Raw genomic sequence first — 15,167 nt, forward strand, 5'->3', positions numbered from 1 at the left:
AAAAACGGCAACCACTAGAAAAAAAAAACAACTCTATCCGCCCCCCAGCTGAAACCAGGACACCTAGAGGCTCCCTTTTGTTCCCCCCCCCCCCCCCCCTTCCCTTAAGTCCAACGACCAGTGGGTCTAGTAATTTTTTGCTTTTTCTGACTCACTCCAGCTAGTCAAGCTACTACTGAACACAAAACAAAGTACTCCACCACATGTTTTATCACTGCTGAGCAGTGCAGAAAAATTGTTTTGTGTCCTTTGCATACTAGGCACCTTCTAGCACAGTGTGTGCTATTTTCACAACAGAGTGATATTCTGGTTGGCTCAACCAGCCCTCAAAATTGCCTCTTCCTGCAATTGATTATTCCTACATAAGCCTACTACTTTGAACTTCAATGCATGAAATTACACAAAGTTTCCTTTAAGTTTTAGCCCAAATTTGTCAGACCATCTTTCACAGCAGTCATCCCTACTCGGTATCATCTGTGAGTTAATTAAGGGTACCCTTTTACTATGTTGTTAATGAGAGTATAAACTAATAATTTGCTCAGGACCAGTCCTGGAAAAAAAAAATCCCTCACGTTTCCCTTGTTTGCACACAGAAGATTGCTAACTATTCTAAGCACAGTTTTCCAACCAGTAGGAAACCAGGCTATAAACCCACTCTTTCATTCAAAGTTAATGAAGCATATTATATAACTAGAAGGCCCTGGCTTCAGCTTGTCACCTTCTCAGGAAATTTATGTTCACTATTTTGAAAAAAAAAAAAAAAAAAAATACAGTAATGCTTCCTTTAAAATATATCAGAATGGTTTAGGTTGGAAGGGACCTTGAAGATCATCGAGTTACAACACCCCTGCCATGGGCAAGGACACCTCCCACTAGACCAGGTTGCTCAAAGACCCATCCAGCCTGGCCTTAAACACCTCCAGGGATGGACCTGCCACTTCTCTGGGCAACCTGTTCCAGTGCCTCACTGCCCTCAAAGTGAAAAATTTCTTCCCAATACCTAATCTGACAAAACTGACAAATACAACAAAAAGCTTACTGTTTAATTGATAAGGGGAGCTTATTTTAATCAAGTTGTAATGATAGCAACACTAATTATAATGTATTTACTCATCTTAAACAATGTAAACTACATTTCGGAATCCTTATGAACATAAGTACTGTTGTTTTTCTGAGTGGTTCCCCCCACAAAAAACAGTGAGTATCCTAAAGAGGTTGGCATAAAACCAGGACATATCCTATTAAGCCAAGACTCTTTGGATAAGATAACTTATAGCACTTACTTTTTTTTTTTTTTTTAAACAATTTACCTGCATTCCTTTGACTTCCTCTATTACGCTGCAATTAAAAAAAGGAAAAAAAAGCCACGTCAGAAGAATCTCAGAAGAGTAAAGTTATTTTAACCAATGCCTTTATTTACTTCGCTATATCTCACAACTGGGCACTTCCTAAATAACCATTCAGTTTCCTTCAGGTTTCCGATGGCCTGACCAGAAAAGCTACAAATACAGGGTAAAACTTACCTGATCATTCACATCTTACCATACTGTTGCTGTTAAAATCACTACAAGAACACATGCTATAGCTACCTTAGCCCACATAAAAGGCTAAGACAGAGAATTCCTCTTACAGTCCTTAATGGATTTAGTCTGTAAAGCTGGGCAGCAATCTTAGTAGATGTTGCACAAGGTACTACCAGGAGTGGAAAAGGGAAATACAGCCCCTTTTCAGCTTGGTGTGGTTTGCAATTTCTCTTTTTAGACAGATATTAGGAATGTAGCACCAAGGTGACTTTTGACAGTTACATGAGAAATACTGAGATTTTGATGAAATTCACTGTTGAGTTCTGTTGAGTTTTTCTATTTCCTAAAGAAGTGACCGCTTGTTTAATGTAAAGACTGAGAATAAAAAATACAGATTATATGCCCACAACAGTAATGGCTTTAGCCTGACACAGACAGCAAATGCTGAGACTGCAAAAATACTTTAATTACTCCACCATTAATTTACAGAAAAAAGTCTAAAGATGAAACCAGTAAGCCCTTCAGAACTGAAAAGCTGATTACCTGAACCAAGACAAATTGATTCAATGCACGTTAACTTCAATGAAGATATTCTGATGAGATCCAAAAGTCCATGTCCCCATCAGACAGCATTTAAAAAAAAGGTATTTTTCCAGGCTTACCAGTGGCAACCACTGGTAAATGGTCATCTGTTTTAGTCTATCTTATCTGACAGTCTTAACCAATCTATCCCAAAACTCTATTTTAAAGCAGATGTTGACTTAGTTGATTAATACCTCTTGCAAATATATGGCACAGAAAGATTAGAATGTATTCCTATATATGGAATCATATAATAGTTTAGGTTGGAAGGGACCTTTTAAAGGTCATCTAGTCCAACCCCCCTGCAATGACCAGGGACATCTGCAACTAGATCAGGTTGCTCAGAGCCCTGTTCAACCTGACCTTGAATATTTCCAGGGATGGCACATCTACCACCTCCCTGAGCAACCTGTGCCAGCATCTCACCAACATTATTGTAAAAAATTTCTTACCTATATCTAGTCTAAATCTTCCCTCTTTTGGTTTAAAGCCATTACCCCTCATCCTATCACTACAGGCCCTGCTAAAAAGTTTGTCCCCATCTTTCCTGTAGGCCCCCTTTAAGTACTGGAAGGCTGCTATAAGGTTTCCCCAAAGCCTTCTCTTCTCCAGGCTGAACAACCCCAACTCTCTCAGCCTTTTCTCATAGCAGAGGTGTTCCAGCCCTCTGGTCATCTTCATGGGCCTCCTCTGGACATGCTCCAACAGGTCCATGTCTTGTGCTGAGGGGTCCAGAGCCAGGCGCAGTATTCCAGGTGGGATCTCACCAGAGCAGAAGAGAGGGGCAGAATCTCCTCCCTCAACCTACTGGCCATGCTTCTTTTCATGAAGCCCAGGATATGGTTGGCCTTCTGGGCTGCAAGCACACATTGCTCCCCCACGTCCAGCCTTTCATCCCCTGACCAATATGCACGATCCTGTACTTAGCCTTGTTGAACCTCATGAGGTTCACATGGGCTCACTTCTCAAGCCTGTCCAGGTCCCTCTGGAAGACATCCCGTCTCTCAGGTGTGTCAACAGCACCATATAGCTTGGTGTGGTCTGCAAACTTGCTGAGGGTGCACTCAATCCCACTGTCCATGTCATTGATGAAGATATTGAAGAGTATTGGTCCCAATATGGATACCTGAGGGACACTACTTTTCACCAGTCTCCATCTGGACATTGAGCTATTAACCACTACCCTCTGGATGCAACCATCCAACCAATTCATCATCCACTGAACAGTCAACCCATCAAATCCATATCTCTCCAATTTAGAGAGAAGAATGTCCCTGTCTTCCATGTGTCTTAGCATAGCTTCTAGGAGAACCTGTTCCATGATCTTCCCAGTCACAGAGGTGAGGCCGACAGGCTGGCAGTTCCCAGGGTCCTCCTTTCTACACTTTTTAAAGAAAATGAGTGCAATGTTTCCCTTTTTCCAGTCACTGAGGTCTTCAGTTGACTGCCATGACTTTTCAAATATCACAGAGAGTGGCTTGGCATCTACATCAGCCAATTCCCTCAGGACTCTGGGATGCATCTCATCAGGTCCCATAGATTTATGCATCTTCAGGTTCCTCAGGTGTTCACAAACATGATCTTCTCTTACAGTGGGAGGGACTTTGCTCCCCCAGTCTCCGCCTTGCAGTCCATCCACTGGAGAGGTGTGGGGAGAGACTTTGCTAGTGAAGACTCAGGCAAAATAATTGTTGTACTGCTTGTACATCTCTTTCTTGCAGTTTAGCTTGACCAGTGGGTGTTGACTCAGCCATGCCAGTCTCTTGCCCTCCTTTCCTGATTTCGTACACCTGGGGATCAAGAGATCTTACGCTCTATGGGAAGTATCATTCAAGATCTGCCAGCTCTATTCTGCTTCCTTGTCCGAGGGCAGTTTCGCAAGGGGTCCTGTTTGACTAACTCCTTGAAGAGGTGGAATTTTGCTTTCCTAAAATTCAGGGTCCTGACTTTACTCTTTACCTGACCCATATCACTTTGAGGGTGGTAAGGCACTGGAACAGGTTGCCCAGAGAAGCTGTGGATGCCCCATCCCTGGAGGTGTTCAAGGCCAGGCTGGATGGGGCTTTGAGCAACCTGGTCTAGTGGGAGGTGTCCCTGCCCATGGCAGGGGGTTGGAACTAGATGATCTTCAAGGTCCCTTCCAACCTAAACCATGCTATGATTCTATGATGATTCTATATCCCTCAGGACTGCAAACTCCACCATTCAATCTTTTATATACATAAAATATTAGATACCGCAAATACTTCCTTCTTCCATTTTTTAAGCTGCTTGGCTGACACTCCCCGCCATTGTTTTGGTCCTAGAAATAAGAAGAGATGTCAATATAAACATAGGTTTTCTTATAACACTATCTATACTGAGTATCATTCTAATAAACATAAACATCTAGGAAGAACATATTACATAGTGACAAAACACTATCAAATCTGAACAGCCCCCGATAAAATTGCTGAAACAAACTTATAGGAAAACAAACCAAGAGAATAATGTAATTGAAAGTTCATTGAGAAGTCAGGCAAAAAAAAAAAAAAAAAATCATCACATGGTGAGTCTAGCAACACTGAGCTAAAATCCAAAGAGCATTACAGCCCCAGATGTTACAAAGAGGGGGAAAAAAAGCAAACTATCTTAACTTTTAAAATTTTATTTAATGCATGCAGACTACATGGTATCTGAGGTTACTTAAAGGCATAATTAAGGCTTTACAGGACTGAGATCCATATTCATTCCATATTGAATAGAGGTTACTAAACCAAAAGCATAATAACCAAGCCTTTACAAATTCAAGACTGTGTATTACAGTGCTGTATACATTTTTCCTCCCTCTCTCGATGGACAATATGTACAAAATGCTATAAAATGCAAACTTCCCAGTCTGTAAAAGCCTTTAAAAAGTAAATCGTATGTGGTCTGCAACAATTACATTGGGCTTGACAGCATGGTAGTACTTCATGTGTGTGTCCAGGAAGTTCTTCTTTATGAGACTTGATATGGCAATTTACATACCATAATCCTCACTTCAGTGATGATAAAAACTGGCAGAACATTTCATTCCCCAGTAAAGCCACCAAAGTACTAAGTCACAAGTCCCACTAAAACCCTGAGCAATGTATTTGAGAACAGGGTTTTTTTCCACAATAAGCTCTCCATAAGCATTATCAACTCTATAAAGGATTGACAGTTATTAAAAAAACACTGGAAAAATATGACACGGCATAATGTGGTATAGATTTATGCTAACCACATTAACATTCAGTGAAAAGTTAAAGAGTCTATCTACCCAGCCCACCCTGACATTTGACATAACAAAAATTTATCAGAGTAGCCTTCAGAATACCAAGCAGAGATGAAGTTATAATACCTATTCACGCATATCAACTTCCTGCTAATACCTCCATTCCTTTGTTTTCCCTCAGACTTCTCCATTTTGGTTTTTCTTCTTGCAAGACATCCAAATATTAACCATTGTTACACTGAACTTTGCTAATAACTCTTTGCTAAAACAGAGCATGCAATGGACTAAAATGGTGCATATAAATAAACTCTCCAGGTATTACATGCATGCGTCAAAGTTTACATACGAAATGACATACCTAAGTGGACAAAATTCAATATCTGTTGCAATTAAGTGTTATATAACTGCCAAAAGTTGCATGCTTCACTAAGCGTAAATATTGAAGCTTTAAGAAGTTCTTACCATCAGGCGTATTGTAAGTGAGAGTTTCCATGGAAATAAGTAAATCATCTTCAAAAGGTTGATTATACTAAATATAAAGGACACTAAAGATTAGAATAAATTATCAAAACAATGTTTTTAACATGCATTTTAAATATTGTTTTTATACAAAAAATGACCAAAACGTGAAACTGTCAGTATTTCTTTTATTTGCTGAAGTTAGAAGTCAGCAATGTGGAAATATTAATTCCTAGAGAAAATACATATATTTTAAGCATGTATCTAATTTATTCAATTTCAAGGCATAAGCCAGTCACTGAGAAAATTGTGCTTAAGAGAGTTTTCAAAAGTCATTAAGCTACTATATTACAGAGTGTCTTCTAAATTTCCTCTGTAGTGACTTATAGTAGCCACTTAGCATAGACCTACAGCTCACGGCATATAAAAATATCCAGTCTAATGCTAGACAAGAAAAATGTTCTAGAACCAGACCTACCCTTGAGCCAGTACATAGACATTAGCACAAAACATTTCCCTGAACAGCAAAGCTGACATTCCTGAATAAATACATGCATCTCTCGACAGAGGCATATAGTTCCCACATCTTTAACACAAAATGGCGCTAAAGTAAGGAGGATTTGTGGAGGGCATCCCCCACTTCTTTCTGTAGTTTCATTGAAAGTATCTCATAGAATGCTAGCTAATTTTGGTTAAGGGCACTATAAAGACGACGCAGACTTATATTTAAGTCACTTATTTAATAGAAGCAAACCTGGATCTAAGTTTTATGGACATATTCAAAGTTTACTAGCTTACTCACAACAAGGCACAGGAGTGCATGGCTCAGCACAAACTGGAAAGCTGCATAAGGCCCTGGGTGACAGCTGCTTTTGGTAGCCAGGAAAAACAGGAGCTTGTGACACCCCAAGTAATTAACTGATGAAGATAATGCAATGCCAGTTACTGCAAATTAGCGCACAGAAAGAAAACTGAGCCTGTCAGTACTGACACACCAGGACTCGGTTGGGGTCAGGAAGGAGGGGAGCGGAGAGCGCTACCACAGCCTAAAGGAGAGGTGGGCAGAGGGCCGCGCTACTTAGCGGCCTTCCAGAGGCTGTCAGAGAGACGCACAAGGGCGGCCAGGCCCGGCCACGCTGCGCCACACCACACGCCTTTTCGGCAAGATAAACCGTAAGCGGGCTGCGCTATTGAGACAGGCGGGAGCGAAGCAAGGCAGCGGCGGTGGCGGCAGCCTGGAGGCCTCGCAGGGCACGGCCGCCCCGGTGACAGAGCTTCCCTCAGGACGGCGACGACAGCCCCCGCCCAACGGCTGGGGCGGCGCGCGAGCGCGGCGCTCACCCGCTCCATGATGCTGCTGATGGAGGCCAGGAAGCGGCCGTTGCTCCGCCGCAGCCCGTCGTCCAGGTCGAAGGCCATGGCGCACGAGCCGCTCCTACCCGCGGCGCCGTGGGACGGCGGACGCCCCGCGCGCGCACACAGGCGCGCAGCCACCGCCGCCAGCCGCTCCTGTCCCGCCCCACACCAATTCAAACTGCGCGCCACCTCCCACCCCAGTGCCTCCGCCCCGCCCCCATCTCTGATTGGGTCTTGCTTACGCCAGTTCATGCTCCACAGCCCATCCGAGTACGCAGTGCGGCGCCTTTCTCCTCCTGATTGGCTGCTACGATGGCCGAGCGCCCACCCCCTCCTCGCAGTCAACCCGCCTCAAAGTCCTCCCATTGGGTACGGGGCTCGCAGCGGGTGGGGGGTTGGCCGCGGCGTAAAGGCGCTGTTCTACCTAGCAACAGTGGCCCACTGTGAGCTCCCATTGGCTGCGGGGTCAGCTGCCGGCGCAGCCCGCAGAACACTGTGCTTGCGGAGACCGGCGGCGGTCCCGGGCGTTGTCTTGCTGCCCGTCCACCGGCTACTGCTGCCTGCACCTTTCCGGCCGTGGACCGCGACCACCTGGGCCCTCTGAGGAGAGCTCCCTCCGGGGGAGCGCTGCGGCAGCGAACGTGGCGGCCCAGGGGCGCCGCGGGTAGCCGCTGTGAGGGCAACCGGGGGTGCTGGGACGGGGGAAGCTCCGCTTGGCCCGCAGGGCGCTGCCCAGGCCTCGGCAAAAAAAAAGCCAGTATTTAAAAAATAGGATGTGCCACTTCCACGTGAATATAGGCGCGAGCTCCTTGGCAGGCACTGCCACCCCCCTCACCCCCCACCCCCCCCGCCGGGTGCGGGCCGTGCAGGCCGGGGAGCTCCAGGCAAAGCTGTATACAATATAACCGCCCTGTTGGGTTCCGTAGTAACAGTCAGAGGAATAAGGACTGGAGAATTTGATGCTAAATGGCCACCATGAGTCATACCCTGTCCAGACATTCTCCAGTTGGCCCCGTAGGGCTGCAGGCCTGAGGCCACTGAGGAGGAGGGCTGGAACCGGCACCGCCGAAAGCCTTACTTGCCCCACCGCCTGGCACTGATGTTTCGGGTATCATCCCATTCCTCTTCCAAAATTTCTCCTCGCCTCTCCAAAATCCTTCAAGCAGCCATTCCTTTTCTATAAATAAAGATTTAAAAATAAAAATGCTATAAGCACATCAAGTTCCCTGGAACCTCCTGTAAAAAAAAATAATAAAATTGTCATTTTGCCAGTGTAAAAGACATAGGTGCATTTTTCATAATGGTTTCTTGTCCAAAGCTGATTTGTATTTATCTACTTACCGTTTATGAGTTCAGTTGTAGTAAATCTATTTTTTTTTAATGGCAGAACTAAAAAAACCAAATAAAATACATTGTTTTATCCATTTTTAAACCTTATTATTATGTGGTGGTGAAGTTTCCACAGCTGACAAGCTCTGCATTAAGGCCTTACCCTGTTTCTGGCAGGCCTTACCCCTTTTCTGGTTCTGCGTGAAGGCCTTACCCTTTTCTAAGGTATGATTTTTCTGCCAGCACTGCACGAACCCCCGTGCTCAGCAGTTAAATCACATGTGTTCCGTGAGCAAGCCAGGTACAAGAGCAGTGCAGTGTTGATTCTGGTTAGCAAGAAGAGAAAGGATGAGTGTGGTAATTCAAAGCTGATGAACTAGACCCCACCCCTATATTTGCCACCCTCCTCCCACTGGGATGAGTGCAGGACAAATAATCTAAAAACCAGAATCTCACTGATGATCACCCAACTGCATATTCTTTATTTTATTGATACCCACCTGGGAGTGGATTTGCAGACGCTCTCAGCACTTTCTCTTGCTCTTCACTTTGATAGAAGCTATGCTTTGAATGCATAAAAACTTATATAAACTTTCTAAGGTTAAAAAAAAAAGTGTAAATACCCTGAATAAATCAGATTCTATGTATCGGCAACTGAGTTGACAAAATTGGTGAGCACTCCGTAATTCGAACCAAGTCCCTATAATCTTCCTTTTCCTGTGGGTAAAAGAGGACTACTACTACTACTTTTACTCCCCTGAATACTGGAAAAGTAAATTCTGTGATACTTCCAACATGGTCAAATATTGGCATGGGTCAGAATATTAGTATGAAGTTTATTAATGGACAAGTAAGTCTATATATGTTCAGTGCAAGCTTTAGATGATGTGTAGTAAAAAAGACTTGAAGCCCCACAATTAAAGAAAGATAAAAGGAAGTACTGGATAGCTGTGAGAGATGAACTCAGGGATTGTTTTGCTTCAGCCATTTTGTATGTTGACAACATGAGCAGGGCTATGTAACTTAGAAAAACACCTCCTTAAAAGGAGAAATCTGTGAACGAGCCTGTGATAGGCTAACTGGTTGTGAAAGAATGTGTGCCCTAAAGTACCAAACCAATGGGAAAAGGGGACAGGAATTTGGGCAATCAGGGAGGGTATAAAATACCTGAGGTTTTGTAACTAAGTTTGCTCTTTTTGAGATGCACCCGACGCAGCTGATTAATTTATTTTTGGTTTGAATAAATTTTTATCTTTGCTTCGAAGTCTTTGTCCTCTTTACATTTTTAACCGTGAGCGAGTGTTTCTCACTATAACTAACTAGTTCTTTTAACAAAGTGCTGTCCCTGTGGGAAAAATGGATCATAAAGTCGCTGGTAGAAAAAAAGCTTCATAAAGTCTCTGGTTCTTCACTGTAGGGTTTAGGGTAATCATGGCCTTTGTTGTGGGGTTTTGTGATCCCCTTGCAGTGCTTGGATAATTAAAGGTTGAAATACAGTGCATGCATAGGATGACATTAATTACTTTCCTCTGACATGCCCTAGCTTAGGAGTCGCTCACTTTACAACCTTAATGTCTTCTAATTTCTTAATATGTAATTTCAAATCAGAAATAATAGAAATAGCCCCAGACTTATTTTATATTTGACGTAATCGCTAACCTAGGAAAATAAAGGCGTGTTCCTGTTATTTCAGTCTTATTAATAGAAGATCAGTCTTTCAGCCAATCTATCCAGTAGTTACTTGTGGCTGTTTTGAATTCATGTTACGCTTCACTAGAGTGAATTGCAAAGAATTTCTTCTACCACCCCTGTGAGAAAATGGGAGTGGCATTCAGCAGTTGTGCATGAAAATTATCCTATACCAGTAGCAAATGGTACATTTGATAAGGTGTAACTAAAAATTTCAAACTCCGTGAATTTAGGAATCACAAAGTCAACAAAAGCTAGCTAATGCTTTCGCCCAGGGGATGCGTTTGTGCAGACTGTAAAGCAGGGTAGTGCATCAAACTGTAAACAAGTAAAAGAAAGAAAACAAGGAAGAGCCAGAATATTAAAACCTTGATGTTAAGGTCTGTATAGGAAACAGCAGCTGTCATTTGTCTTGTGTGACCAGAGAATGGCCTATCTTTTCTTAGTTCTCCTCTGTACTGCTTTTTGTGTCTGCTGCTTGCCATCGCTTAATTATTGAGATTGTAAATTAACAAGGACTACCCATTTGTCTTGCATTTATGCAGCACCTAGTGTAACAAAGTCCCTGTCTCAGGTTGTACTCCAATAAAGATACTCAATAAATCATTCAAACTATTTCTGAAGTCATGAATAAGCTGAGTACTGGGAGGAGTTGTTTGCAGTCGCAGTCCTCATTGGAGTGGGGGTGGCTGGGCTGTAAAGGTGTAATTTTGCTATGTGCCATGAGGAAGCATGGGTCTTGGATGGTACCAGTGGAGAGATTAAAATCTTATGGTCCTGCAGTCAGTACACAGTCAGACTTCTGAGGCTTTGCTCTTAGACAGGTTTTCACTCTTGCTCTGCCTCTGGGATAGGGCATACTGGTGTCAGCAGGAAATTTCCTGTGGTGTGAAGACAGCCAGCATCTTTTAATCTTATGATTAAGTAAACAATGAACATTGTGCCATTTTTTTTTATAAAATAATGTTAATTATTATGATGCAGAAACACAGACCTTTCAAGAAGAAAACTGCTTTGGTGCCTGTATAGTACTTGAAGCTCATGCTCTGTTCTGTCCAAGCTCCACATCTTCTGCAATTCTATTGAGTAGGTCTACACAGAAATGTTTGACAGAAGATTTAACCTCAATTTTGCTTTTATTAGTTTGGCTTACAGAAGAATAATTTGTGGGACGAAGTTGTGTGTGCCATTGCTTACCCTGTGGTACACTGCCATATGTAATTTTTTCATTCATGGTGTTTATTCGTATTTGGAGAGAGCTGTGTCCTCTCTAGCTCATCAGTTAGCCCAGCCTCAAACTGTATTTTATCCCTTTAATCTTTTTATCACTTTTTTATAAATCAAAACATCTGCACTATGTGATCATTTTTATGATTCTGCTCTGAACTCTCTCCAGTCAGTCAATATCTTTGAGTATGTAGGCATCTGGAATAGTAAGTCATTTTCTGAAAGCAACCTCTGGAGAACCAAATAAAAAGTGATTTACACATCTATTCTCTGTAGATGTTGATCTTCAGATACAACCAAAACATCACATTGACTATTGAAATGACAAACTCATCTCTCTCCGGTATATTTCTTCCGGATTGCATGCTGCTCTCACTCTTTGTACAAGGGAGTATAAAAGCATAAAATAACTGCTCTTTTCCAGAAACCCTTGCACAGCTCAGCTTGTGTCAACTCGGTGAATATGATTAGAGGTTCAGAGGCTGTGAAAAACCGCTGAGAAGTGTGGAGGGGGGAGCAGCTGTAGGCATGCAGAAGAGCAGGCTGCCTGTGGAAAAGGGCGCATGAGCATCCTGGGGAAACACCACAGTAAATTAGTGAGCACAGGGCAGGTTCTGCAGCAGGCGCTGTTTACCATTGCCTCTGCCGGGAGCTCTGCCTTCCCTGTTCTTCTTGAAGTAGGACAGAAAGCGGTATTTTACTCCTCCTTGCTCACAACTCTATCCAAAGTCACAAATTCCTTCCGTCACATAAGGCAGTCCCTGCATGAGTGTCTATTAAACAGAAAACTCTTTCCAAACCTTATCATAATTAAACACACCCGACCACTCCACAACTCTTCTTATATAAAATGCAAAAGAAAACACACAAAAAAAACCCCAACCACAGTGGGCCATCAAAAATCTCACCCATCAAGCCAAATACTTTGCCGAGCCCCCAAACACAGTACTGGGCTGAGTAACATTCTTTAGCTCCCTACTTCTGAATGTTGTGTGAAGGCCTGCTGGAAGGGAGTCGGAGCAGGCTCTAAGCCTGCCCTTGCTAGGTCGCTCATTCTCTGAAGGTTTTTACTGCCCTCAGTTGTTCAAGAGCATATTTAATTTTGTGGGGGAGTAATTTAATCAGTTCCAGTCTAATCAGTCCTCTGCCAGAATGGGACTTTGCTATTTTCATTTCTTTCCTGGTATACTGGCTCTGGTCGGGGTGGAGCTAGCTTCTTTATAGCAGCTCTGCGGTGCTGTGTTTTGGGTTTGTGGCTAAAACAGAGTTGGTAAGACAATAATTATGTGGCTATTGCTGACCAATGCTTGCAAGCACAAGGCTTTCTCTTTTTCCCCACTCTGCTGCCTCTCCCCTACCAGTGAGTATGAGTAGGCTGGGGCTGTGCAAGAAGTTGAGAGGGGACGCAGCAGGACAGCTGACCCACATTGACCAGAGGGATATTCCATACCATATGACGTCATGCTTAGCAATAAAAGCTGGGGTTGAAGAAGAAAGTGAGATTTTTTTTCTTCCATATTGGCCATTGCTTGGAGACCTCTGTTTGTGGCAAGTAGTGGGTCATTGCCTTTGCATCATTTGGTTTTTGTAGTGTTTTTTTCCCCCCCTCTTTCCTTCACCTACTCAACTGTCTTTATCTTGACTCAGGATTTTTCTTTCATTTGCTCTTCCTATTCTCTCCCCTGTCCCACTGGGATGTGTGTGGGTGCTTGGCTGCTGGTGGGGTTCAGGACCTGATTACTTCTGAAGCTGCCTGATCACTGAAATATGTCTGACTATAAGCTCATTTATAAAGGCAGGCCCCAAATTCAAGAACCATGTCTGTGAATAGAGGGACAAGCAATTACTCAGACAGCCATTACTTTGAAATGGTCAATCCTCATTTCTATCACATGTGGAAATGGAGAAGTGAGAACAAAAGTCACTGTATCACGGAGGACTTGGGGCACAAAGCTCAGGAATCAGACCTAGTAGGATTGTACTACCATTGAAGCAAAGAATGAGAATTTCCTTGAAAAGGAATGAGCAATTCTTGCCCCTTTCGCTAGTCACCACTTTCCCCAATTTCTCAGCATCAGCCGAAACTATCTCGATTGGCTTTTGCTCCAAACCCTTCACTCTCTCTGGTGGTTTGTAGAAGTAGCTCCTGGCTGGGTTAGCAAAGAACTGAGGGTCACCAGTGTGCCGAATGAATGCCGCAGCTCAACAGACACATCACGCCTCTCTTGCACAGGTGTCGAACTGTTTCACAAAACATAGTAAGATTTATCAACCTTGTTTGATAGATAGAAAACCCAAGGCACAGAGCTAAGTGATTTGCCCAAGGTTATGCACATGCCATTGGCAGATTGGTGAGTAGGCTGTGGGCACATCCTAAATTCTAGTCAAGCATCCCTCTGCTCGACAGTATTAACATCTAAATAATTGTAGCCAATTCCGCTGAGCACTTTCACGCGCAGCAGGATAGAAGGCTCAGGGTCTATCCCCAGTATGCTAGTCCTCCCGAGGAACATATGACTACCTGTCATGTCCCTTTAGGTCTTCCTTTGAAAGAAAGGAAGCAACCATTCTGCATGACCCCATCCATTCCTGCCAGCTTGCACAAATGAACAATTGCTGTCGGATACATTGGAGATGATAACAAAGCATATTTATCTGTAACAGGCCATTGAAAAATGTGCTGTAATCAGGACGGCTCCCTAACCTCTGTCCTGCATGAGCAGATTAAATTGTTTTAAAATATTTGAACACAGCGCTCATTGTGATCAATGTCATTCTGTTGATCAGATCAGCAGGAGTGAAAAATAAAACCACATTTACTCAACAACAAATATTGGCAGCGCTTCTGAAACAGGCCAAGGGCTTATTGAAAAGAATATTGATTGAGCCAAGAAAACATCAAGCAGTTATAAAAGTTTAATCATATTCTCATTCAAGCCTGCCTTCAGTGCCAGGAATTAAAATTCTACCATCTCCTGAGGACAGAAGATACATTTCCATAATGTTCTGTAACTTCCAACACTCTGCATCTGTACTGAATGGTGGAATTATTCATTGCAAATGATTTAGCTGAGATACATAGCCCTTTCTACTGTGAGCGTACAAATTATGCATAAACAAGCTGTGATTTTTTGAATGTTTCTCATTTGCAATTGTTTAACAAAGAGCTGGGCAAACCAGAGTTAGCCCACAATGTATTTTTGAAGTGGTCAAAATAAATATTTGGTCTGCACGATTCAGCAACATATGGCTGGTCGCTCAAACTAGATGAAACTATAATGGTTCCTCAGCTAGAAAAGATTAGTTTCATTAAAAGGGTATGTCCACGTCCTTATTAGAAAACTGCTCATAAACATTTGCAGTTGCCTGAGAGAACTGCCGTATGCAGAGGCCATTTTCAGCATGGCAGATTTTGGCACAAGTGCTGTGGCAGTTATAGAAGCTGTATGTGGGTTAAGAGTGCAGAAGAAGTTTGTGTTTGCTGGGAGAAAACAGGAAATGTTTTTTCTGGGCTGCAGTCATGAAGATTCACACCTTTCTAAGCTAGACTCGCTGCTGTGGAGACCAAAAAGAAAACACAGCTTTGCCTGAGCTGTTATTTCCCATCCTTTTTCAACCTGTTGCTTCTGTTACGTCTGAGGCAAGCTTTATGGAAATCAAGTGTCGCTGGGTCTGTCCTGCAAGGGGAGATGTGAATGTAGCAGGGGCAGCGGTATCTCAGCTGGCTTCTGGATAGCTGGGAGTGTAGCATTAGCAAGGGTGGC

The 15,167-nt window shown here is 43.2% G+C and overlaps 1 protein-coding gene across 1 annotated transcript in view; it reads right to left on the reverse strand.

The window, feature by feature from the left end:
• Positions 1 to 7,221, reverse strand: part of HJURP (Holliday junction recognition protein) — a gene marked incomplete at its 5' end in the record, with an annotated part of 29,174 nt that extends 21,953 nt beyond the window's left edge. The window contains 2 exons of the mRNA XM_082487857.1: positions 5,806 to 5,872; positions 7,144 to 7,221. Coding sequence (XP_082343983.1) covers positions 5,806 to 5,872; positions 7,144 to 7,221 — 145 coding nt within the window. The remainder of the gene's footprint in view (positions 1 to 5,805; positions 5,873 to 7,143) is intronic.
• Between the last annotated feature and the right edge of the window lie 7,946 nt (positions 7,222 to 15,167).

Source organism: Vanellus vanellus (genome assembly GCF_965231255.1).
Source record: "Vanellus vanellus genome assembly, chromosome: 1".
NCBI lineage: Eukaryota > Metazoa > Chordata > Aves > Charadriiformes > Charadriidae > Vanellus > Vanellus vanellus.